Genomic DNA, 23,690 nt, shown 5'->3' with positions numbered 1-23,690 from the left:
GCGGCAAAGTCTCCATCTTGGCGTGGAATTCTTTTGCATAGATATTACAGGGGCCTGCATGCTTAATAAGGGCCATTTCGTGAAAATCTGCGTTGTTGTCCACAGCAAAGTACTACTAGCTTAACCTAGAAAGCATTTTACCGTGCCATGTCATATGCATAAAAAAAACAAAGCAAGTACAGCCACTTTACTTTATTAGCGAGACAAGAATCTGTTAAAAGATGGCACTTCTATGACAATCTACAAAGAAAACATCAACAGTAGCATCTTATATATAATATTTATATGTATATAGAGTAATATGTTATGAAGCGCTGAATGCAGAGTCACATTTCAAAACAGTGAACACTTAGCAGAAGTATGTGCATCAAAACGGTCGCAATAAGGTAACTGCCCGTTCATGCCACAATAATACCATGACATATTTTGTGCGGAAGGACACATTCGTGTGCACTGACAGCAGTACATGAAACAAACGTTCCTTGCAAGGCCTTCTTGTGGGCGAGTCATATTGCACCCAATGACAGGTTTAACACATGTCAATGCACTATAGGCACTCTTGTTCACACAGCTAGAACACCCTTTGTTGCCACATTGAAAAGCCACACTTCGAGTACACACTGCAGCAAGGTGTGGCCGCTACTGAATAGCAAGGCAGGGTTTCTTTATGCCTGTCAAAATGAATTTCCCGCGTTCTGGAAAAGCATTACAACAACGATCTTGAAAATGCAAAATTCATGAAGCAAGCAGTTCACGAGCTCACAGTAGCGACAGTACACTAAATGAAGCAATAATAGCAGTGGCTTGCATTATCATTTGATCTTAAGATGTTTTTCTCACCTTAACCTCTGGGTCAGAAAAAAGAAACCTGTGCGATCCGACCATTTATTTGTGGAACACTTACACTTTCAAGGAACACATACTTGTGTACAATATTGTGTTGGACGAAGTGTGCCGGGAAAAGAATAGCAGTAAACCCCGCTTTTTTTTCTCACAGATCGTTTGTTAACCACTTTATTTCTTCACATCTGCACTAAAATACTGCACAACAGCACACATGTGCTGGGCAGTGCTGTTCGTGCTTTCTTTATTTTTGTGTATGCACTAAAATTAAGAAAATTTACATTATAATATCAGTGTGGTACTCAAATTCATTATTAACATGAGACACTCCGGTACTGCATTTACCCCTCAATAACCCCCTTCGGTATAAATATTTCCATAAAAGTTTGTGAAACTACTTCCTATATCCTGTTTCTACATTATAAGAAGCAACTGAATTAAAAATAACTATACTTAATTTGAGCTGCCCTCCATGGAAGGGTGAATATTTAACTGCTGCCCTTTAGTGCAGCTGGTTTTGCACTTTTAAATGTAGAGGCAGAATGATGCTGTGCATAAGTTAATTTAGAATCTATCTTGATTTTTGTAGAATTGAATTCACACATCTTTTTCAATGTCTCTAAATAAACATAATATGAATGCTGAATGCTTCATTTTTATGCACTCTTTTTCCACACAGACAAAAAAGTTTTTGTTGCACTTTAGAAAAAATGATGATTAGAACACTTAGAAGCTCATTGCAAGACCTGCAAGGAACTAATGAAAATCAAATGTGTACGTTTAATGCTCGATATATGGTACAACCACTACTTGTGGCCCTCTTGTGACACATGGTAAGGTTGCTATTACCTCAGAGATTAAAAGCAAGCACAAACAGATTTGTTTCTCATTTCATTTGAAACATGATGTGCATTATTAAGAACCATAGCCATCGTCTTAGCATTTCAAGCTTTGCTTTTGCGCAAAAAGGTCTAAGAAAAATGACAATTCTTTCTTAATTCATAACAATGATTATAAACTGATCACAATGTACAACAATTCACTAGCCCTACCAAATCAAAGCTGTCTAGCGACCTGTTGTGGCCTTCCATAAGCGAGACATCCTTTTGGCTTGCCTTTTTCTTGCTGCAGTGAATAACGTCAACGTAAGCGTTTTAGCTTCCTCACCCCGAACGCAAGTAAAGCCGAAAGTGTCACTGTTTCAAACAGTCCTTCAGCCTCAAGTATGTAAAACATTTGTATATTTGCTTTGTATTCTAGCTTGCATAATTATTAAGATTCGATGTCAAATATATCTTCTTGCATTTAACAATTGATTAGGCTTTGCACTTTGGGCTTGCACTGACGTGGTGCTGATAGGAACACTCACAATAGAATATTAACACACGCTTAACGGTGCAGCACGAGAAAGTGCTATCGCAGCTGCAGTCTTTGCCTTTTGTGCGCCTTCAAAGCAATAGCAGTGCCCTCAGAGCATCACTAACCTTGAGAGATACGGCTAGACAGCTCGCATTAGCTTTGTACAACCAGTAGAGTACGTCTATATCATGTTTGCCCGCGTTGCTGATATTCCAGCACTATCCATGACTTTGCCAACGAAGTTGACGATGGCCGATGCTGGCTGCTCTGGATCCAGCTCGGCAAACAAGTGGCACTGGTTGTCTGTCTTGCTCGCTGGTTTGCGAGCCACAAAGCCAAAGCACCTAGAGATGGAAGAAAGGCAACAGTTCACTTGTTGTTATATACATGTAGTTCCTGATAATGCCAAGTAGATGCTCCTTATTCAATGGTCCCCTTTTTTAACTATATGTGGTGTGTCTCTGCAGTCCCATAAACACTGTCAGATATAAAATCTGGCCAAACCTTTATCTTTTGTATCCGTTATCATTTTGGAAACAACTCTGCAACTAAGACTATTAAGCTGAATTGGCTTTACAATGAAAAAATAAGGCATTCCTGACAGATAATTTGTTCCTTTTTAGAAATTCATGTAGGGCCACCACTGCTTTTCTGAATACAGCTTCACATAGCCATTTTGCCCCTAAAATATGCAGCATATATTGTCATTTTGTGAACTTGTGCTTGCAGGTCCGTTGGAAGTTATTTCATTTTTTCATTGCTTCGTAATTATTTCTAGCACTCATGAGAAATTAATGCTCCATACTGTAATTAATGTGTGGGCAGCTACTGAAAACAGAGTGTTAAGGCTTCTGAACAAAAATATGAGGTACTTGTGTGTCAATGTATACCCTTAGCAAATAATCAGCTATTTCCGGCAACAGAAGAGTTGCATACCTAGCAGTGACAGTGACGCCTGCATCTTCATCTTTTTGAGTCCAGCGCCTGTCGTCAGGGTCAGTGCCACAGAAACTTATCGCGTTAAGCGCGTAATGCCTCCTAAAAAATAACCTGAAATAAAAAAAGGTGCAAGCATTATTCCTGTAGGAATCAACAATGTTTCAAGGACATGTTGTGAGGTAAACAAGATGATAGATAGATATGTGGGGTTGAACGCCCCAAAACCATCATATGATTATGAGAGACTCCATAGTGGAGGGCTTTAAAAACTTCGACCACATGGAAAGTAAACAAGATGAACTGCACTCTAATTACTACTATATAAAGAACAAGTTGAGTAGGAAAGTGGACTTCACATTATCTCCTGCTGCTTAAAGCAGGTGCAATGAGCAATACCCACAGACTTTATAAGAGTGTGCTTTTTTCTACACATTTTCATCAGCATGAACACCCTTCAGGACCAGCTAGAGATAATTAGTGGCTACAATTGTGTCAACATCTTGTGAAGCTGTTCTAAGCAACATTGACAGGGTTTTTAATCTCACTGCAATGAGCAACTACTCTCAACTTATCTGCTTGTGTAAAAAGTTGTAATTGTGAAGCCGCGCCCAAAAAACAACTGTTTTTATTTGTCTGTCACGAAGAGTCGAAGAGAATAATAAAGTTGTTGAAACATTGTTGCAAAACTATAGTTTAAACTACAGCTAAAAAAGAATGGTCTGCAGCGAGATGTTCCTATTAACCCTTCAGTTCCTCGAATAGAAGTACTTGCTCTTTCATAGATCATAGATAGAACACCCCAGATCAAGATTTATTCCGAAGGCTTGCTCCCATTTATTTTTTATGACATACTTAGCGCCTACATAAGAAGTATCTTTAAATTTACTCAAACCCCATTATAACACAGTTACATCTTGCACCACAAAAAGTTTGTTGTATCCAAGAATTCATTATGAAGGTACATTGCTAACACTATCTATTGGAAGACTATTTTTATTTACTTCGTTATAACCAATATTTCTTTATATCCGTGTTTGTTATATCAAGTTTTAAGTACACATAGCGGACAGCATGTATTTTTGCACCCTACATGGGCAAACTTTCAAGCATATCTCATACTTTCGGTTGTTGTCGGTGAGGGTGATGCCCTGGGAGGAGACCTTGAAGTGGACCACAGTGGGCACAGGTGGTGGTGAGATGGCCAGCAGCTCAGCCATAGCGCGTCGTACTGCCTGTGGACCCGTCAGTGACTCCATGTCCATGGTGCATAGGTACAACACATTGCAAGCTGTGTGTGGAAAGTTCGTGCACAGATTATGAAACGCTTTACAATAGATATCTTCAATGGGGCAAAGTTTTTGGGATATATACAAAGATCAGGCAACTTTCTCACAGCCATTTATGTGAGCTATTAGGAAGCGATGCTTCTTCATTGTAATGCGAGATTATGAAAGAGTTCGTTTGTTTTAAATGTACCCTGCTTCTCCTCACTGCAAATTGAAAGCAGCTGCCACACACTGCTATTAAAATAATATCACGCACAGTAGCCACTCAGCTATGGTGGCCGATACATATCATAAATAGTTGCAAACTCAGTGGATACCAGGTGTACCCCTTCACATAAATAAACTGAGCATTTCTACTTGCTGTGGATTGAGCTATCGTCCAAAAGAACATTGACAGTCACTATGTGTAAACAAGAACCAACATCACGCTTTTCTTTCAGATGTAATATGCTGACTAGATAAGATATTTATGATGATGAAACACTGGCTTACCAAAACAGTAAAATTAAGATAGATTTATGCCACCCATTTCAGTGTGCGTACATAAATTCAAAATGTTGCTATCATACAACTAACAGGAGTTCTCAACAATGACCCAGAATTAAGACCATCACTAGATCAATTAGTATTAGTATTTAATAAAGCTTGGGTTCATTCCATTTAATTAAAATAGATACTTGTGTTTCACAAAAAAGCAATAAGAAACATCAATAAACTTGTTACCAACCAAAAAAGAAACATTTTTTTGGTAACTTGTTACCAACCAAAAAAGAAACGAAAAAAAAGGACACTTTAGAAATCCACATTTGCTGCATGAGTAACTGACACATCCACTTTAAACCAACATGTCCAAGTCAAGAAAACTTGGGAAAAATTACCTGTGGTTTTAAGTGATATGATGAAGTTTAAAAAAATTCATGCAGTTTAAAATGCTCATGACTTGCTAAAGACTAACCCACATCATCTGTATGACGTATGTGAGTATCCACAAATTGGCAATAGCCATTCTCACATCTATTTTATTGGGCATTTGTATGTGTGTCAAAAGATATCACCTAATTATTGCCAGCCAAAGCATTTATGGCTATGGCAAAAGGTATAAAGCATCCTTCTGTAGTCTAACTTGATAATGTCATAATTGATACAACAATAGCATCATATCTGATATTTATAAAACTTTATGCTTCTTATGCTGCTTCATGGCAAAAGATTATAAGCAATAAAGCTGTGGTGTCTTATAAAAAGAGATGTGAGAATGGTTTGTTCAACATTCATAATCATTCAGGCATGAAATCAGCCAAGAATAACAGAGAGTTTCCTTTTTGTGAACTGGAGCATATAGATGTCTCAAAAATACCATTCTCAACTTGTTGACACAAAAAGAAATTGTGATGCATGCATTGTTGTAGGCATCCTGAAGTGATTTCAGACAAAATAAGTTTAGATAACCTAACACAATAGCTAAAGCAAAGACCTTTTTTATGCATGTTTCAAATTTGTGTAGAAGCTTCACCTGCTCCTTGCTGCAGCAGACTAGAAGCCGTAGTAGCAGCAGTTGTTGGTGCGGTGGTGCTGTCCACAACATCGCCTGTCCAGAAGGGTTCACCTCCAATTTCTGTATGAGAAAACGAAGACTGCTCTGAGTGCCTTGCTTTACACTGGCAATGAACAAAGCTGCCACTAGCTATGAAAACCGGTGCATGACAAAAAATATTCATGACTGTTGAAGTGAGAAAGAACCAGTCTAAATCCAGGTATATTCTGAAATTTGCTTAGTCTTTTCAGAACTGGCCACTCATTGCAATATTTGATGCTGTCTGTGTTCACAAGCTTTTTATGGTATCTCCTGATACATTTTTCTACATAAGATGCTGCATTTTTCCAGCAAGGAAACGGAGAGTGTTTTGATATGTGCAACATCAAAGTTAAACTTACATTTTATTAAAGTTACATTTTATTTGATCATATGCCATTGACTACACTTGGTATCACAGAAAGTAATACTGCAGAATCATGTCTGTTTAAAGGTAAGGACTACAGGATTAGGCTAGTCAAACAACTTTAGCAAAGTTTTAAACAACTGAATTTTCGTCTTTTTATAAAAATTAAGATGTGGTCGAGTTTACTTTTCAAAAAGTGCAGGAACAGACCGAGAAGACACATGTCATTTCAAATTTATGAGTAATATTGAAGATACTATATGATCAAAAATGAATAAAATTGACTCATCGTGTTGGGAATATTGGCAAACATTGTCAGAACAGCAAACCAGCTAAATTGCAGTGAGTAACTTAACAATGCTTAACAATATCTACACTCGATTGGCTGCATTAAACCAGAACAGAGCAACAGCTAATAGTGAACAGCATATAGCTATGCTTTCAGTACACTTGGAGAGAGCATGATACCCAATTTTCGATCATAATCTGTGTTACATTGGTTGATCCTTGTGCATTCGCGAACAAGATGTCGAAACTTCAGCGGATTTTTTTGAGCGCATAATTTATAATTTAACATTTTTATTACATGTGGGCTACGTGAGTGTCTAGCTTCACAGTGCACTCGTGAGCAGTGACATAACAAAGTTTAGCGAGTGTCTGTATTCCAGTCCGTGGTCAGAGGCGATTGAAATTTAGATAACTTGGCTTTTTCCAGTTTGGTATTGAAATTGAACAATTTTCAGTGGCTAAGATTCGTTAGAAGACTACAGCTCTGGTCCTTCCAGTTCATGACATGACATGCGCTATGGCAAAACGGTCGTCGCAGGCCATGGGCGGAGTTTACAGCCGGCAACTTCTATGTCTTGTTTTGCACCGAAATATTTTTTGATGGTGAACTTTTATAATCTTTATTGGGATAGTAGACCCTCTACTTTTAGTTTCTGCTGAAAACAACAAATAGTAAAGTGACCAAGTATGACCATAAAGCAGCACACAGACTTAGACATTTGATGTAAGAACCTCCCTTTATTAGAGTATTGTAGGGCATCATAGAGAAAGCTATGGCAGGCAAGTTTACAAATGATATGCCCACCTTGTTGAGTCTATGTTAATATAAAACAGCATCACGAAGTGATAACTGTACTCCTGCTTCACATACTACACTTATATGATAGGATGATAGTTTTGGTAAATTATATGTAGCAATGTTAGAAATACTATCTAGTATTTCCAACATCGCAATTACAAACAGATTTTGGCAGACAATATACAAACAGATTTTGGCATCCTACTCAGCTTTGAAGTAAAATTGTATTTTGAAGAAATAAAACTAAATGCTGGCAGAAATTTGTGAGTAAAGTACAAATAACTTCACATAATCATCATGAAGCTGAATATTGACTTTTGGTATCCTGTAGATAAAAAATGCATGCTATGGAGTTGAGCTTTTTCAGTCCATTCGCATTTGTAGATATTTTAGAATTTCATGTACTAATATGTAGCTCTCGACATTTCGTGGTTCATATAACAGCATAAGACAGCAGTATTCTAAAGGCCTATATTTAATGAACAGGTAAAGATACTCACCAGACTCCGGCAACAGCAGTCGGCAAGGAAGAGCCAGCGGCGTGATGGAGTGCTGGTAAACAAGGGCAGACAGGCTCCCTGCATACGCATGCACAAATGTACTGAAAATTTCGCTCAGAACATTATGCACAATTACTAAAAACCATGGAGGGAAAGTTGTGAGCTTTTTTTGTCAAGTTTCACTCTATTTTGTAATAGAAGGCCGCACAAACAGAAGCTAAGCTATTGTACAAACTTCCATACAATTTAGATTCAGAACTATGCAGTTATACAGCTTATCGATTTTCACACATAAAAAAACAGATGTGAAGTTAAAAAATGCTGTGCATACTTCAAACACCGCCGAAAAAAAAATTTTTCAGTTCGTTCATTCAATAGTGGCATAATGCAACATGTGGGACAACAGCTGTCACGATTTAAGTGCCCCCACTTCACTTCAACAAATATTCGTGTCAGCATTACTCAATGTTCAGTTATTAAATAATGTTGGCATTTCTTGCCCGTTCTACTAACATATCAGTGTATACACTGCAAACCATTCGGGAACACTTATGTGTGGCATGCAAACAGCACTCATGCCACCAGTACATGACAAAATCCTGTTCTGGCAATTGAACATATATGATATGATAGGCAATGCACTGACTGTGCTTTGTTTTGTTTTTTTAGCATAGTTTGCCACTGAAGGCTCTCTAGCAAGTGCGAGATCGAGTGGTAGCACAGGGATGGTAGCAGCATTGAGTTTTATATAAATACACTAGAGGAAACTTTGGCACTAGCGTCTATGGGAGCTGCAATCTATGGCGCTTTAGCGAGCATGGAAATAATTGGTAGTACATGAATTTGCCTGATCTTTGTACTTTCTGGTCTGTTTGGCCTTGCGTGGCTTGGAGCTGCTTTGTTACCAATCGACAATGAGCAAATGTTCAGCAGTTGCACTTCAACACCATAAACTTTTAGGCTCCCCAATCCAAATCGGGTCACGAAGATCAAAACTGTTTGTTCCCTTATTCAAAGCAAAGCCAAAATATTGCAATAAAAAAAGCCACAAGAGCCTTCAAAGCCCGAAAGCATGAAGACTAGTCAAATCCGTGTACTACCCATCATTCCTATGGTTCTGAAGTGATCGCAGCGCCAGTGTCCCCTATAGTTAATTTTAGAAAACTTTGTGGGTGGTCAAGCTGGGAGTAATTCTATACCAGCTCTAATGTCAGCTTGAAAATAGCAACATTTTTTGCGCCAGCAAGTGAAACAACAATTCAAAATGAACACTAGTTTGCTTATTGGCTTATTATGTTGTGTGCATACTCATACGATTCATGCCAGCAGTAGAATGTGGAACATTGCCCTGGTTCCACTGCTGATGTGGGCACAGTTATAATGCAATACATGCATCAATTCTCAATATTTACAGCCAATTGCACTTCTGCTTAGTCTCAGCGAAACCCACTCCAACACTCATGCAACATGCCATCAGGTAAGAATTGTAAGAAAATCAAGAGGCAACGCCCACACATTGGGCTGGTTGTTCTTATTTTGCCCTTCATCTTTCTCGTCTTTGCAGATCAAGTGCGCATGTGCACCGAGTGCGGGTTTCCCTTTCCATCCTTAATGGATGAAGAACAGCAGTTCAACAATGTAAATGCATCTCGTACATCTGCAAAATCCTTGTCAGTATATTATTTTAGATTGACACACCTGATTCCCAATCGCTATTTCCTCAGGGGTTTAATTATGATGTTCTAGCTGGAATTATTCATCGGTATAATACTGTCGACTGTCCTGGTACTTTTACTTTGCAGCAGGGTGTACTGCCTACAACAAACAGCATTATACGATACTGTCAGCTGTTCAGAACATCTCTAATCAGCTGTGACTATTTTTTGGTCTTTTTCAGAGACTACAAAGCTGCCTCTACGGCCAACTGCAGAACAGTACAAATGTCCTCACATATATCTTTCCACACTACTTGACCACTCTTACTGTTTTTTCATGCCACTGAAATGTAACAGCAAGTGGCCATTCTGGATACTGCTTCGTTGTAAAGTTTAATATACTGACGACAGTGCTGTATATGTGGCGAACAACAATCTAAGATTTGGAGACACGTAGAGATACAAGCGTGTTACGAAAAAACAAAGAGAAAAAGAGTACTCACCAAAGACAGGTTCATTGGCACAGCCCTTGAGTCGAACCCCCTTGGCAGTAGGCTCAATCAAGAAATGCCGTACCAGCTCATTTGATGGGTCACCTTTATATAGAATATAGACAAATTTAACATACACATGAAACAGAAAAACAAGTTTCATTCATGTTATAGAGAGGTCTATTTTCAATAAACAACTAAAACCTCTATCTAAAGCCTGGGCTTGAACTTATTTTTTTTTTTTTAAGTTGCATGAACGTTTTATGTAGCACGTTTCCACATTTCTCTCATTGCATTGGTTTTCCTCCAATACCTTTCTGCACCTAACGCAGTTTAGAAATGCCTCCAGGATCAAAAGCATCGCATTTCTGCTAAGCATGTCTGCACCTCTAGTCGTTTTATAATGCCATTGTGACCAACATACACTTTACCAAGTGATAATTTCATGTTTCAACATTATCATTTGACATCAAGTTATGTGACGTCAAGATGACATCACAAATCTCGTTCATCTGTGACGTCATGATGACGATTCTCTGGTGAACGATTTTCTGCATTGTTAGTGTTGACGCCGACATTAATGATCACTTTTCACATTTTACGAGCCACCAAAGGCTTCTGCCTCAATAAACAAAATGTGCACAAAGGCCACTGTGGTATCCTGGCTTGTCTCAAGATCAGCGCCAGCATCTGCACATACCAAAAGGTAATGTGCAAACGAGTAATGAGTAAGTATGTATCGCAAATCTACTGAGAAATAAAAGAGCACACTATGAACAAGTTTCTGAATATAACCAAAAGCGGCTACCTGATCGAGTCTGGACATTCGGAGGAGGGCTTGCCACCTTGAGTGCCAGACCAAATGCACCAGGAAATGAGTTGCTGTCCCGGACAATGAAAGTGCCCGGTGGCTTTGTCTTCAACACGTGGATGGCTGTAAGAACATGTTTTATTGCTAGTAGACAGCGTTTCTCTTCCAAATTAGATGCATATATCCCAAGCTAATATATGTGAATATGGGAGTTCTTTGAAGAAGATATATATTTATTTGATCATTCATTCGTTCATAACCACACCAGACATGAAGCAAATGACAGAAGAATATAAGACTCACTTAAATGTATCGAATGTGACATGTGCAATACTTCCAAGCTGCAAACTGATGTAAAATGCAGCAGGAGTATCGCTAAGTCTTTCCAACCTAATAAGTTTATGGTACTGAGGCATGTTGCCAGTTACAGTCCTCAATTGAGTTAAGCTCAAAACTGGATGATATGCTTTATAAATAGAGCAGTAAGCAATTGTGAACAATCTTGGCTACTGACATGAGTCCGAAGAGGAATTACTACATGATAAAGCATGTCGTATGCAATTTTCTCTGAAAAGTAAAAAAAATGTCACAGCAGAAATTTTTCTACAGTTTCTAACTCTTGAGACACTTCCTTTGATCAGAAGACATTCTGAATATTCCATTTTATACCTTACTCATATGAGTTATTTTGCAGTGAAAAGGAGGAAGAGAAATTAAGGTGAACATTATTTGATGACAACAGGACAATCCAGCATGGAAAGATATGGCTTTTTCTGAAATGCATCACCTATTCTGTGTATTGTTCTTGAGCACATCTATACAATGTAATAATTCCTATGGTCAATGGTTGCCCCAAACTATCATACATGAAGATGATGTTCATATTCCACATATTGAGCAAACACCATTGAATTAATATGGTTGCTCAATGTTTTTGCAATTTTAACTACTATATTTGTACTTCCTTGTATAGTGTCCATGTCTCTTACTTTCAAACACTTCTTCAATTTTTATGATGCCAGAATTCAAAGAAGCCTCTACTAACAACATTTCTTAACGTTTCTATCAATAGGTCAGTTCTAGCACGCTACACTTCAGTAAGCCACTGATCTTTTGGCATCAAACAGCAATCTCCTTGTTGCAAATGTTTCTTTGTATTTTTTAGTTTAAACTTTGTTCATTTGATATTCCAGCTTATCAATGTGTTTTCAAGTGTTATTTTTTTTACTTTGGTCTAGGAAGAGTACACTAAATAGATTGTATTTCTATGTCGAGAATTTCACAGCAAATTCTTTCTTCTATTGCTGTAAATCTTGAAGCCATCTCTACATTAAGGTTTGCATTGGCAGAATGCCTGCTGTACCTTGCTGCATTTCAATCAATCAGTGCAGGATGAGCGAGGACGGTTAGCACTTGAAGCTAATAAATGTCACAACAGATGGATTGGAAGAACTAACTGATGCTGCATTTTGGTATTGCATGCTGCAGTTCTAGAAACCGTACAATTTTTCTCCATTATCTCATTTCTTGCTTCCTAGTTGACTTTATTGCCTCTCTTAGCTCCTTTTTTGCTTAAACACTGTCTCAGTTGAAGAGCTCCTTGCGTGTGACATATGTGATTGCTTCACTTTTTTAGATAAACAAGTACCTTCTTCCCTGCTGATGTTGGGCTTGTACCAATACTTGGAGGTGTCCTTAACAAAAACAGGGTGATGATGGATGACTTCAGGAGAATCTGTATTTGCAAAAAAAGAAAATGAGAAATGACTACAGTCACTGCTCAAACCTATAACACTTAATACTTTCTGCTACACTAGTCATGGCTTAAATATAAGAGGGAACACAGCATCTTCCAACGTTTAACCAACACTCCCAAGCTTCGAAATCAAGACCTACTTAAGCCTGTACATACTTGTGTATAGAACACAGTAGTGCAATCTATAGTACTGTGCAAATAACCAAAATTTAATTTGGTATTTCTAAGTATGTCCCTATACAGAAGAACATCTCCAATATGTTTTTTACAGGGATGCAGATACATAGTAGCCAGGAAATGTATGACGCGGGCATCTTGGTTAAATTGAGAAAAAATGCTGCCATATAATGAAACCAGGCACATTGCACACAGCTTTAACCAGAAAAAAAACTATTCATCACTTTAGTTTTGGCAATTCTTTCACACCTCTGTGAAAACCAGATTCTTTTCAAACACTTAGACAGCCTTGTGGCAGTCCACATCACCAAAACCATTGACATACCGCATCAGTACATCCATTTCTGTAACAGTTTTCAACATATCAGGCAGTATTATTGTGGGAGTGACACAAGGAAAAAGGATTCTGATACATAGGTGCCGGTCAATTCCTTACTGGGACCAGACTTTAAAAGCATCATACATAGAAAATATATAACCGAAGTTCTACTGTGCAAGAATAGAAAGCAGTGCTGGTTGCATTGGTGTAAGCATGTCAGTATGTCAAAGCAAAGTTTTGTTACTGTGAATCAATGCATGAGCATGCTGCTTTGTGCATCTATCTTCTGTTAGAGTGCATCCAGAGAGTGCTATGATCATACAGTGTCATTGGCAAATACTTCATAAAATTATGCATGTACAATGGTATTAGACTTTACTACATCAAAAAAGAAGACTGGGCAGCAACAACCAGTCAACTCGAGGTGTGCCTTAATAGGAAACCTGCACAATTTGCAAGAAACACTTGCTCGCTAGGTGCCATAGTTAATGCTTATTATACATGTACAGGTGCAGTGTCATCAAACTCCCGTGAGGACCAGCTTGCATTATGACATTAGAATTTTTGCTTGTGGCAGGCCTACCAAGTCATTAACTTTGAATACAAAGCACCCAAGGTCCTCCTCATTCACCTCACCAGAAAGCTGTCCAGGCAAAAGCATGGAAGAAAGGGAAAGAAGAACCAAAGTGATTCGGCTAGAAAAGTCGACATATGCTCACCTGCCAGGGAGAGCATGCTTGACCTCCTCGACTGGCCAAAGTAGACTGTCGGTGAGCTCTGGCCATTGGGACTTGTTGGAAGTCCCGATGAAGGGGGCAGGCTCTGCTGCAAGGCACTCACGGTGGCCGGTGAGGGGCTCCTCCGGCTAAAAAGGAAGCTGCTGTCAGTACGCTAAAACAATCCGGTTACCGAAGCTTATTCAGTTAGCGTACCAACAGTCAAGGAGACACAGCAAGAAAGCGATACTAACAGTCAAGGAGACATAGCAAGAAAGCGGTACTTGAAAGAGGACGAAAGGAGAGCTAACCTATCAGTGGCACGCCGCGCCTTTGCCGCTATTCACTATGTATACGGGGAATTCGTCTCTATTCACAGCCGCTTAGCCTCTACCCCTCTTGCAGCGGCGCATTCGTCTAAGCCCCCAACTCCCCCCTGCCGTCTTCCCAACTCCCCCCAGCCGACTTCCATCTTTGCGGACCAGCGTCCGCAAAGATGGTGCACACCTTGACATGTATTCTAGGCGGTCTAACAGCATACAGCACACAGGGCGCGATAAAACCTAATCACCCTGGGATTTTACTGATCGTCAGAGCGACGGCGGCATGGACGGCGAATATTTCCACGAAGCATCGAACACTGCCACAGCGGCCTCTTAAGTTGCAAAGAGAAGCATCGCGCACAACTTGGGGTTCGAACCCACGACCATAAGAATTAGCCGGTTTAAGCACACGCAAGTCTATTTTCTAGGCATATGTGAATATTAGAACAAATACTGCAATGTTCACATTTGCTTCGACGTGAAATCGAAAATTTCGAAGCATTCAAAACAAACGAAAACAATTGATCACCAGTTATTTTCTGCAAAGGTGGTTTAACTGCAGCATATTACTGCTATGACAAGAAACCACCTACCCAAAGAGAACGCGCCCTGCCGCGAAGCCGCACTTCAAAGTTAAATGTACCAAATGTACAGATTACCGGTACATCGATCAAATAGTCAAGTTTAAAAGCATGTTATACAGACTTGTGTGCGCTAGGTATGGCAAATTTTGAAACCTGACGTATTTTGCCGCCAATAACTTATGTCATTTCACTATTCAAATCGTGCCACCACTGGAATTAGTTTTCACGTGCTCCCCATCGAACCAAAGAAAATTGACATTCGCATGTGCTTATTTCCAATATTTATAAAATTGTGCAAGTTAGATGAGCCATGACCAAAATGCTTTCTTTATAACGTGTGATACGTACTATTCTAACTATTCAATTCAAAATTATTCGACCAAACTACTATTCACTTTGAATTTCAAGCTAACAATTAGCCCATCCCTATCCTTTTCCCAATATGTTCCGCGTTTCAGAAACAAATTGGATCAACCGTAATTTTTCGCAAAAATGTGCGCACCATCGAGGTTAAGTTACCTTAACTGAGAGCTTATTTCGACAAATTTTTCAAGTCTATACGAAATTCACGTGTTTTCCAGTTACGGTAAAACTGAAGTGTGCAAGCCCCCTGATGGTATAGTTCTGAAATTCATATTTCTCTCTTTAATCACTACCACGATGTGAATGCCGTGTCATTTTGTATCAGTTAGTCTCGACACAGTGTAAGGCACTAATGTGCTTTGATGTAAAACCTCCGCACAATGAATCTTTTGCTATATTGACCCCGTAAACGTCAATTTCGGTCGACTTGAAATCTTTGTCAGCGCTAAAGCAGACTATTGTTATAACTTAAAAATAAACGATCAAAGTATTAGCCAAAGCTCAATGCTTAATTAGTGAAACTCATTGGCTATATTCACAAGAAAAGGCATGTAGACAAGCGCGACTTATAATGTTTATTCTTGGGCACAGGCCCTGAATAAACAAAAAAAAAGTTGCAACAAGAGCACATGCGTGTGAAACGATAATGAGATGCATAATTACATGAAAGTAACCAGGAATTGCTTCGCAGTGGTAAATACCTTCGCAAAAGGTGAGCACTGGAGAAGCATCGACGCCGCAGTGCTGGCCTCAAAACAAAAAAATCTCCTCGAAAAGAGGCGCTGAGGTTACGCAGGCGACTAAGAAATTCAGCCGGACAAAAACAAAAGCGGGGAGTGGAATCCAGCAGCATGCAAAAAAGCCAGGAAAATGGAAGCAGGTACATGCAAGGAAAGTTTTTCTTTCAGGTTTATTGAAACAAAGCGCATCACATATCACCAAGATAGAAAACACAATTTTCGTTAGTAGTCAGCTATAAACAGCAGTTAGCTATAGATGCAGACGATTTCAGGAAATCCTGCACGTTTATTCAAGCCAAGAGCACGACAAAGCTGCTAACATAACTTCCACTTTAAGGCGTACAAATGGTGGAACGCTACAGTCACCTCCTTCAAGCTGGCTTTCGCGATAATGACATGACCATTAGATTCGATCACTCCAGTGACTATAGGCGGCACAGCGGAAGGTCGAAATGGCGGATGAGACGGTGATGTCACGAGCGTTTACGTCAGCATCGCAAAGCGTGAAGACGCGTTCATTGATTGGCTCACGACTACTAAGAGACCGAACTGCATCACTGACTGCGTCGCAGATTATCACCGTGTGACAGCTTCAGAGCACGGCTACATGGCGCCGCCTGCGTCGCTGGAATGACCATATACATGCCAACAGACTCCACAAGACACTGCTTCACATCATAAAGAACACCGGCCTAACGTCGCACATCTAATAAACAAAAGTTATTATGCGTTAAAGGCAAGTATATTCAAAAAGCAAGGCAGAACGCTGATGGTAACGCCTCGAGGAAAGGAGGTGGAGGATGGGGTATCCGTGCGCCATTAGGAGCTCGAATTTTTTGTAGCATTAGCTATACTGGCCTCGCTGAGCCAATTTCGCGTGGCACTGGTCTGCGCATGCGCAATGATACTTCGCCGCCGCCGCGTGCAGTTCGCCGCCGGTGTGCGCGCAATTCGATGCGCTGCACAAACTATCAGTGGTGTCAGGCACCGGAGCCGGCACCTCCCTCGCACTCAGCCGTGGCCGCACTCGACCAGAGGAGTGCCGTCATAGCCTTGGTAGACATATGGACGCCGACGCACGCGCCTTCCCTGTGCAGTCGCCATCTGACACTGCGCTGGAGCCGCTTGATAGCGCCTCTGACTGGCGTTTGCCACTGTGGTATAGCCGAGGAGAAGGAGAGTGCAAATGCTGCTCAACGGTGCAGTAGAGGGGAGAAGCTTAACTCATCGGATCCCGAAGTACTTGCCCGGCAAAATAAATACACATGTGCCACATAATACGTATACCGTGTGTGTGTCATTGAAACAGCTGTAAGCATGATATCTGGAAAGCTAAGAATAATCAGCTGAACCTTTGCTAACGCTACGTATATCCTGGCATAGCTGAGCTAAGCCACTGCCATTTTTTCCTCCTCCTATTATTATTATTATTATTATTATTATTATTATTATTATTATTATTCAAGGTGCAAGTGCTGGGCTCACGAAACGGGCAAGTGGTTTGACACCATCTGAAATGCCCCACAAATGGCAGCCCGCTAGTGCACCTGAATAACGTACTGGCCGCGGCACACACGATTGTGGAATACCGCAGAAAGAACCGGTGTTGCATAGTAGCCACACAGGCCATTATTTGCACGAATGGCATAAACCACGATCGGCGTTCTACAACGTATACCGAGTCTATAGCAGCCGAGCCTCCTACTTTCACTTTAGGCAAAACAGCATGAACTGCGACAACCCCCGGACCGACTCTCCGGTGAGAGAGGCACACGGGGACGGAAATATTGGGCAATAATTCGCACTGATAGCGAGCGATAATCTGCAATCCGAAAATACGACTAACGTCATCATGGGCGGCGGTGACGGTGGCGAGTTCAAAGCCAGTGCCGAGAATCGGCGGTACGATTCCCGGGGAGCGTATCTCAGAAAAGCGGAGTGTTACGCGCGTGATACAGATGTGGGGCGACAAACGAGAGGAAGAGAGAAAGAAAGTCAGTTCTGCCAGCGACGAGGCGAAGATCGAGGGAAGCCCTTCTCGGAACTGAGCTGTCCGACTCCTGTTCGACTCGCATTGGTGGCGGTCGCGTTTCAAAGTCACCGCGCGTGAATTATGCCGCACCGCACTTCGGGAATGAAGCATTAGCAGTATTTCAAAATTTTAGTAGGAAGATAAGCTACCTACCTTTGGTGTTCTTATAGTTTAACAAGTTTCAAGTGATATTCAGTATAACAGTGCAGAAGGCATATGCAGGCCACATTGTACCTTCCCAACACCTTTACGCATATGCATGTCACAGATTTACGTAAAACGCCACCACACACTCGCGTGCAGAAAACCACCGCAAGGTGTTTTTCGAATGCAAAATATAAATCACTCTACACGATTAAGTAGATGAAGCGACAATTTAGATACAGAAGACTTCGCGATACTGACAAGTACAAAAGGCAAAACCACCTCGTCTCACTCACCGCGAAAGGGTTGGGCTTTTAGGCGGTAGTCCCCCCGACGAGTCTGCGGAGATAGAGATAACGGTAACTCGTGAAGCTCTTTGTGCTAAATATCAGATGAGATGTCACAACAGCAGCGTCTAACGCGTCTACGCAGAGCGACTGTCGTCTTCTCACCTTGATTCATGTAGGGCGTCCGCGGAGGCACAGGAAATGCTGGCGTGGCCGGCCGGTCCGTCGCACTGGAAGGACTGGCCGACGGACTGTCGTCCGTTCCCCTCGTGGGCCAAGGCGACGAGCCTTCCAGGGAGCTGTCGTCCTGCCCGTACTATCACACATTACACACTATTGTAAATATATTTGTCACTGACATCGAGGAAGGGATTTCAGGCATTTAACCTAATACAAGTTTGAACCCTTTGGTGATGCACTTAACAGAAAGCGAGTAGCGCCCGTCCCGTCGGTGTTACCTCTCTGCCCTGTTTATTGAGCTATAGTTTACCTATTATACTAGACAGGTATTCATCGATCGATGAAAGCCATCACGAAATATAACGGGAGTGAAAGGTGACCTGGCAATGTAATGATATGTGAGGTTGATGGTTGAGACCTGGCAATGTAGAAAATACCTGCCAACGCTACATCTAAGACTTGTCAAAATACACATTATATTGTAACAAAGCCTCCCACGTGTTCTTACAATATTTGTTATGTGAACCTCATTAGCTAATTAAATGGTGAAAACTCTCGCGAAAGCAGCTTTACAAGTAGGCAGAAAAGGTGTACAAAATCATTTCTTTCTCTCTCGTTAGCCGGGAGGAAAAAAGAAAAGGCTGCGCTGATTGTCTTACCTTGTTCGGAGTTGACTGGGCTATTGGTGCCATCTCACGCAATTGTACCGGTTCTTCTACCTTGTATTGTGCTGCAAAAACAGAAACGTAGTTGCAGAGTGCGGTGCAGGAACCTCTACACGTACAACTCATTTGTGCACTTAGTGAGCATTCGTGCAATGAAAAGGGTTGAAAGATGCGTTGCATGTATGTTACATGCTTGTTTTACAGAAAACAACACACTATTACAGCAGATACACAAGCGCATGTATTGCAACATCATTGGCCACTGTGTCAAGGAGGTTAGAGTCATGCGGTTAATGGGGCACTGAGAACGAATTATGAAAACAAGTCGTGGATTCAAAAACAGGGTTAGCTTCCTGGTAGTGCCAAAATTTTGCGACATAGCGTAAAGAAACACGTAATATAAAATGAAGGAAACAGGACGTAATAGTTAATAAGCCTGCATCGACACAGGCCGTATTACTACAGCCTTTTTTATGCTAAGCATCAACCCATAAACTAAAATACAAGTAGTTGCCTGCAAATGACTCCAGTTAGTAAGTAAAAAAAAAAAATCGGTCATCCTTAGTATTTTTTAATATTCTTTCTGTTCCGACGTGGGAGCGGCCCGCAACATGCTAAAGCGTGTTCCGAAAGACCTAATAAAGTGCACCTATTCATCCACCCATCAATTAGTCTTAATAACAATAAATTCTGGAGTTTTTACGAGCCAGAAACCCCAATTCAATCACGAGACGTGCCGTAGGGGGGGTGGGACTACGGATTATTTCGACCAATCAGGGTTTTTTAACGAGCACTGACATCAGACAGCGCATAAGCCGATAACATTTTGCCTACATCGAAGTGTGACCTCCGCGGCCGGAACGAAACTCGCGACATCATTTGTTAACTTTTCTAACTCTATGATATGAACAGAGGCGGAAGTTTAACGAAATGTTACACTTTCGCCGCAAAGGCGAAGCAATGAATGCAATAGCAACAACTTGGATTGTGACGCTGAGAACGACAAGCAGATCGAAACGTGCAGCGCGCTGCTCACGCACATATGACCCACGAAAACAACGTACACAGGACGAGAGCGAACTAACAACGTTTACCGCGCGACACTTAACGCGCTGTTTAAACAAAGCGACTCACGAAACGTAACCACAGGCACAGATGAGTGCAAACTCACAAGTGTCCCAATTGTTATACTTCGCCGTGTATGAAAAGCGCGCTCTTTTCGCAAATGGGGCCTGTGCAGCGAGCTTGTGATCTTTGTGGGCCCGGCAAATATAGCAATCGTACCGGTGGAAGCCGAAGGCACGCTTCTTTCCACCAAATAATAAGCGCACGAGCACAAACGTCTAACCCCCCCCCCCTTTTTTGTGGGAAAAAGTACGCGTGGGAGATGAGCGCACGTCGGCACATTGGGACGAGATGAGCGCCAAGCTCAGGCGGCCTTTTTTCTTTCTTGAGTTTTCATAAATTAGACACGTATACATACATGGTAAATGATGGCGGGAGCGGCGGCAAAAAACCATTCGAGACTGTCCATATAACTGCTATCACAATAATACATATTGAAGAAACGACATAAATGCGGTGCAGAACGCCAGACATGCTGCAGACATGCTACAGTACCCCAGACATGCTACAAGTTGCACAGACGAGAACGGTGCGCGATGTCATTATCATCAGGGGTTTACTGCGCGATAAAATTCTAGCAGGGGACAGACATTAATTACTGGCTATTTCTAATGTTCAGGAGCAAATGGCTTGCTTCTATGGTACATGCTATGTCAGTGCCTTCCACAAATTTTTTGTAGGTTTGATAAACAGCGACAGCTGCCCTTCCCACAAAAATGAGAACGAAGCGATTGCGTATAACGCATTTCCACCAGGTAAGAGCTTACGGTTTTTTGTTTTTGTTTTAGTACCCAACAAAAAACTGAATCACCAATAGATCATGGTAACACCATTTAAAAGCAATATGGTGCTATGAGAGTGAGTCATTGGGCAAATCGAGCGTGTAACAGGTAGGAGTGTGTTCCCAGTGCAACATATGCATTCATACAATAATGATTAACACGTTCTGCTCCAAGCCGGTGCACAACTTCATGATGCACGTAATAAGCATGGAATGCCAACCAAGGGTGTTTTGGTGCAATGCAGGGCCAGGAATCATTCATACACATGCTGCTTGCTGGCATAAGGAAGAGAGGGAGAGAGAGAGAGCCACCGAGTGAACTTGAACGTTTTCTCGAAAAGTAGCATTTAAGTTGTGTCTAGCCAATCTGTCTCGCAACGTTCACACAGCTAGCATACGTAATTGCCCTACATTATATACGTCGCTTTGATGCTGATGATTCTACAGGGAGTACAGGTAACAAAATGATAGAAAAAAAGTCATTTGGAACGAAAAAATAGAGAAAACAGAGCATCAGGCAGTGATGGTACCAAATTTTATTAGTTTTTCATTTAGTTTTTTTTGTGCCCACACGCGCTAGATAACTGCAAGTGTAAGATGTTCGAATTAAGTATTACAAGCCACTGCGCCAGAATATAGGTAACTCCCCGTCATCTGGAGCTAAACGGCGTTCTACTTTTCCTGTGTTCTGCCGCTCTACTTGTGTGGCGTGTGAGGGTGCTGACACCACTTGTAAAGTTGTTTGCGCTGCGTGGCGCATGTGTCTCGCCCAAAGGCCACATTTCGGGTTACAACTACCAGGTGGTAGGTGGCATTGTGTTCGCGAGCATTGATCCCCACTATCATCATCATCATGGTATAGCGCCGGCGGCGACAAGTCTTGGTAGCGGCGAGCGAGAAATAAGCTGGCCTTTTTTCTGCGCGTGGTGGTTGCCGCGAACAGTTGTCTCTAGCGTGGGTCCTCGGTGCGTGGCACCGCGGGGTGCGCGTCCGGGGTCCTCGTGGTAAGTCAAGCGTTGGCAATGCCGCCTTGGGTGTGCTATTATGTTTGTAATGTTTTGGAGTGTATGGTATTACTGTGTAAGGATATCTTAGCGTGTTAATTACAACTGATGTTATAATAATTCGGCGGAGGATATCGTCGTTCTAAAATTAGTTAAATAGATGTATTTTGTTCTTTGGTTTGGACCAACCGTGTCTACTGTGTCCGTTCACTCCAAGAGCATGGTGGTGGCGCTCACCAATTCGCGACCCCACAGGCGATACTCATTAAAAAACCCAAACATTACGCCAGTTCCTGCGCTCTTATGCCGGTGTGATGCGGTGCACCGCTGATCCCGATTAAGCCCGATTGGAATTAAATTCAACAGTGATGGGCTCCCCTTTATTCAATTCACATAAAGAAACCTACCCGATAAAGAAATTTCTCTCAGATCAGGCCCGATAGCGATAAAAAAGTGGCCCTAGGATGGCGGCATAGTATATCCTCCCTGTAGTACAAAGCCAGCTGACTTCCTAGGAGCAACGTTCACAGGGTGGCACTCTCTCTCAAGCAAGCTCGACTCGACTGGAAGGAGCTAACCTGTCCCGACAGGAGAAGACGTCTTCTGCGCCGTCGAGAACGGCGGGTCGTTCAACATGGCCAGAATGTCGTCTCGCCTCGGCGGCGGAGCAGTGCTGGCGGATGGCGGACTACCGGCCAACACACCCGGTCTCCGTGCGGGATCGCTAGGATCACCGTACACGACCGACGACGATATGAGCCGGTGCGGAGACATACCTGGCGCGTTGCCGGCCGCCATGTGGTCTCGCGCCTGCTGGTGTGTTCGCTTGGCCTCCACAAACGGCCTCTCCCGGTCGAAAGACGTGTCCGATTTCTGGCGCACGATGGGCTGCACGGTTGTCGGCAGTGGCTGCGGCTGCCACTGAGGGTACCTGCAGGACACGCGAGGGGAGGGCCGATCGAACTTAAACACGGTAATAAGTAGCCGAGATGGCCATATGGGCTCACTCAAACATCTCTCTCTAGTACACAATGCCACAATTCCTACAAGATACCTGGAGACTGTTGAATATGTCATGGAATTGTTGGGCGTGGCTGAGAAGACTCCAGCACCGTAGCCTTCTTGGCGCAAGCGACAAGTACGAAATTCATTTACCAGTGAGCACATTGCGGGAATGCATTTATACAAAAAGCATGATGGTCCACTTCGTGTGCACGCTACAAGAGCAACTCGTGAATGCGTTATTCGTCATAGTAGCAAGCGACATCAATGAGTGATTGGGTTTAACGTTTGAAATCTCAACCACGGCTACGAAAATAATTCCTTTTTTTCCTTGCGGTTCAGGCCTTCTGGCGTGCACGGAAGCTTTAAAATGTGGTGAGCTTGTCCGTAAAAAAGAATTCATGGACTTCGTCCTCGATGAAACTTCCAGAGTCTACTGAGTTGTGCAGGGCGACAGCGTTTTAAACTCGAATACATATATTGATAAGTATTTATGCAGTTTAGCTTATAGTAAGCAAAGCGGCTGCTCTTTTACTGTGCGAACTGTATAGACACTCGCCCCCCCCCCCCTCCCCGAGAGG

General features: G+C 41.9%; 1 protein-coding gene across 8 annotated transcripts in view; it reads right to left on the bottom strand.

Moving 5' to 3' along the window:
• Window positions 1–1,873: 1,873 nt before the first annotated feature.
• The window catches only part of by (focal adhesion protein tensin), a 279,600-nt gene continuing 257,783 nt past the window's right edge, over window positions 1,874–23,690 (bottom strand). For 7 of the 8 annotated variants that reach the window (XM_075893521.1, XM_075893528.1, XM_075893532.1 and 4 more), the window contains 13 exons: window positions 22,686–23,038; window positions 19,192–19,262; window positions 18,518–18,668; window positions 18,362–18,404; window positions 13,883–14,028; window positions 12,560–12,646; window positions 10,909–11,034; window positions 10,113–10,205; window positions 7,955–8,032; window positions 5,941–6,042; window positions 4,261–4,429; window positions 3,139–3,252; window positions 1,874–2,546 (listed from right to left, as the gene is read on the bottom strand). In XM_075893521.1, the coding sequence (XP_075749636.1) occupies window positions 2,384–2,546; window positions 3,139–3,252; window positions 4,261–4,429; window positions 5,941–6,042; window positions 7,955–8,032; window positions 10,113–10,205; window positions 10,909–11,034; window positions 12,560–12,646; window positions 13,883–14,028; window positions 18,362–18,404; window positions 18,518–18,668; window positions 19,192–19,262; window positions 22,686–23,038 (1,696 nt within the window). In that variant the 3' untranslated portion in view covers window positions 1,874–2,383. The remainder of the gene's footprint in view (window positions 2,547–3,138; window positions 3,253–4,260; window positions 4,430–5,940; window positions 6,043–7,954; window positions 8,033–10,112; window positions 10,206–10,908; window positions 11,035–12,559; window positions 12,647–13,882; window positions 14,029–18,361; window positions 18,405–18,517; window positions 18,669–19,191; window positions 19,263–22,685; window positions 23,039–23,690) is intronic. The other variant, XM_075893539.1, reaches the window with a different exon arrangement.

The sequence above is a fragment of the Rhipicephalus microplus genome, chromosome 1 (genome assembly GCF_043290135.1).
Source record: "Rhipicephalus microplus isolate Deutch F79 chromosome 1, USDA_Rmic, whole genome shotgun sequence".
NCBI classification, from domain to species: domain Eukaryota; kingdom Metazoa; phylum Arthropoda; class Arachnida; order Ixodida; family Ixodidae; genus Rhipicephalus; species Rhipicephalus microplus.
Note: the sequence above shows the minus strand (reverse complement) of the source record. Positions and strands in the feature narration are given on the sequence as shown.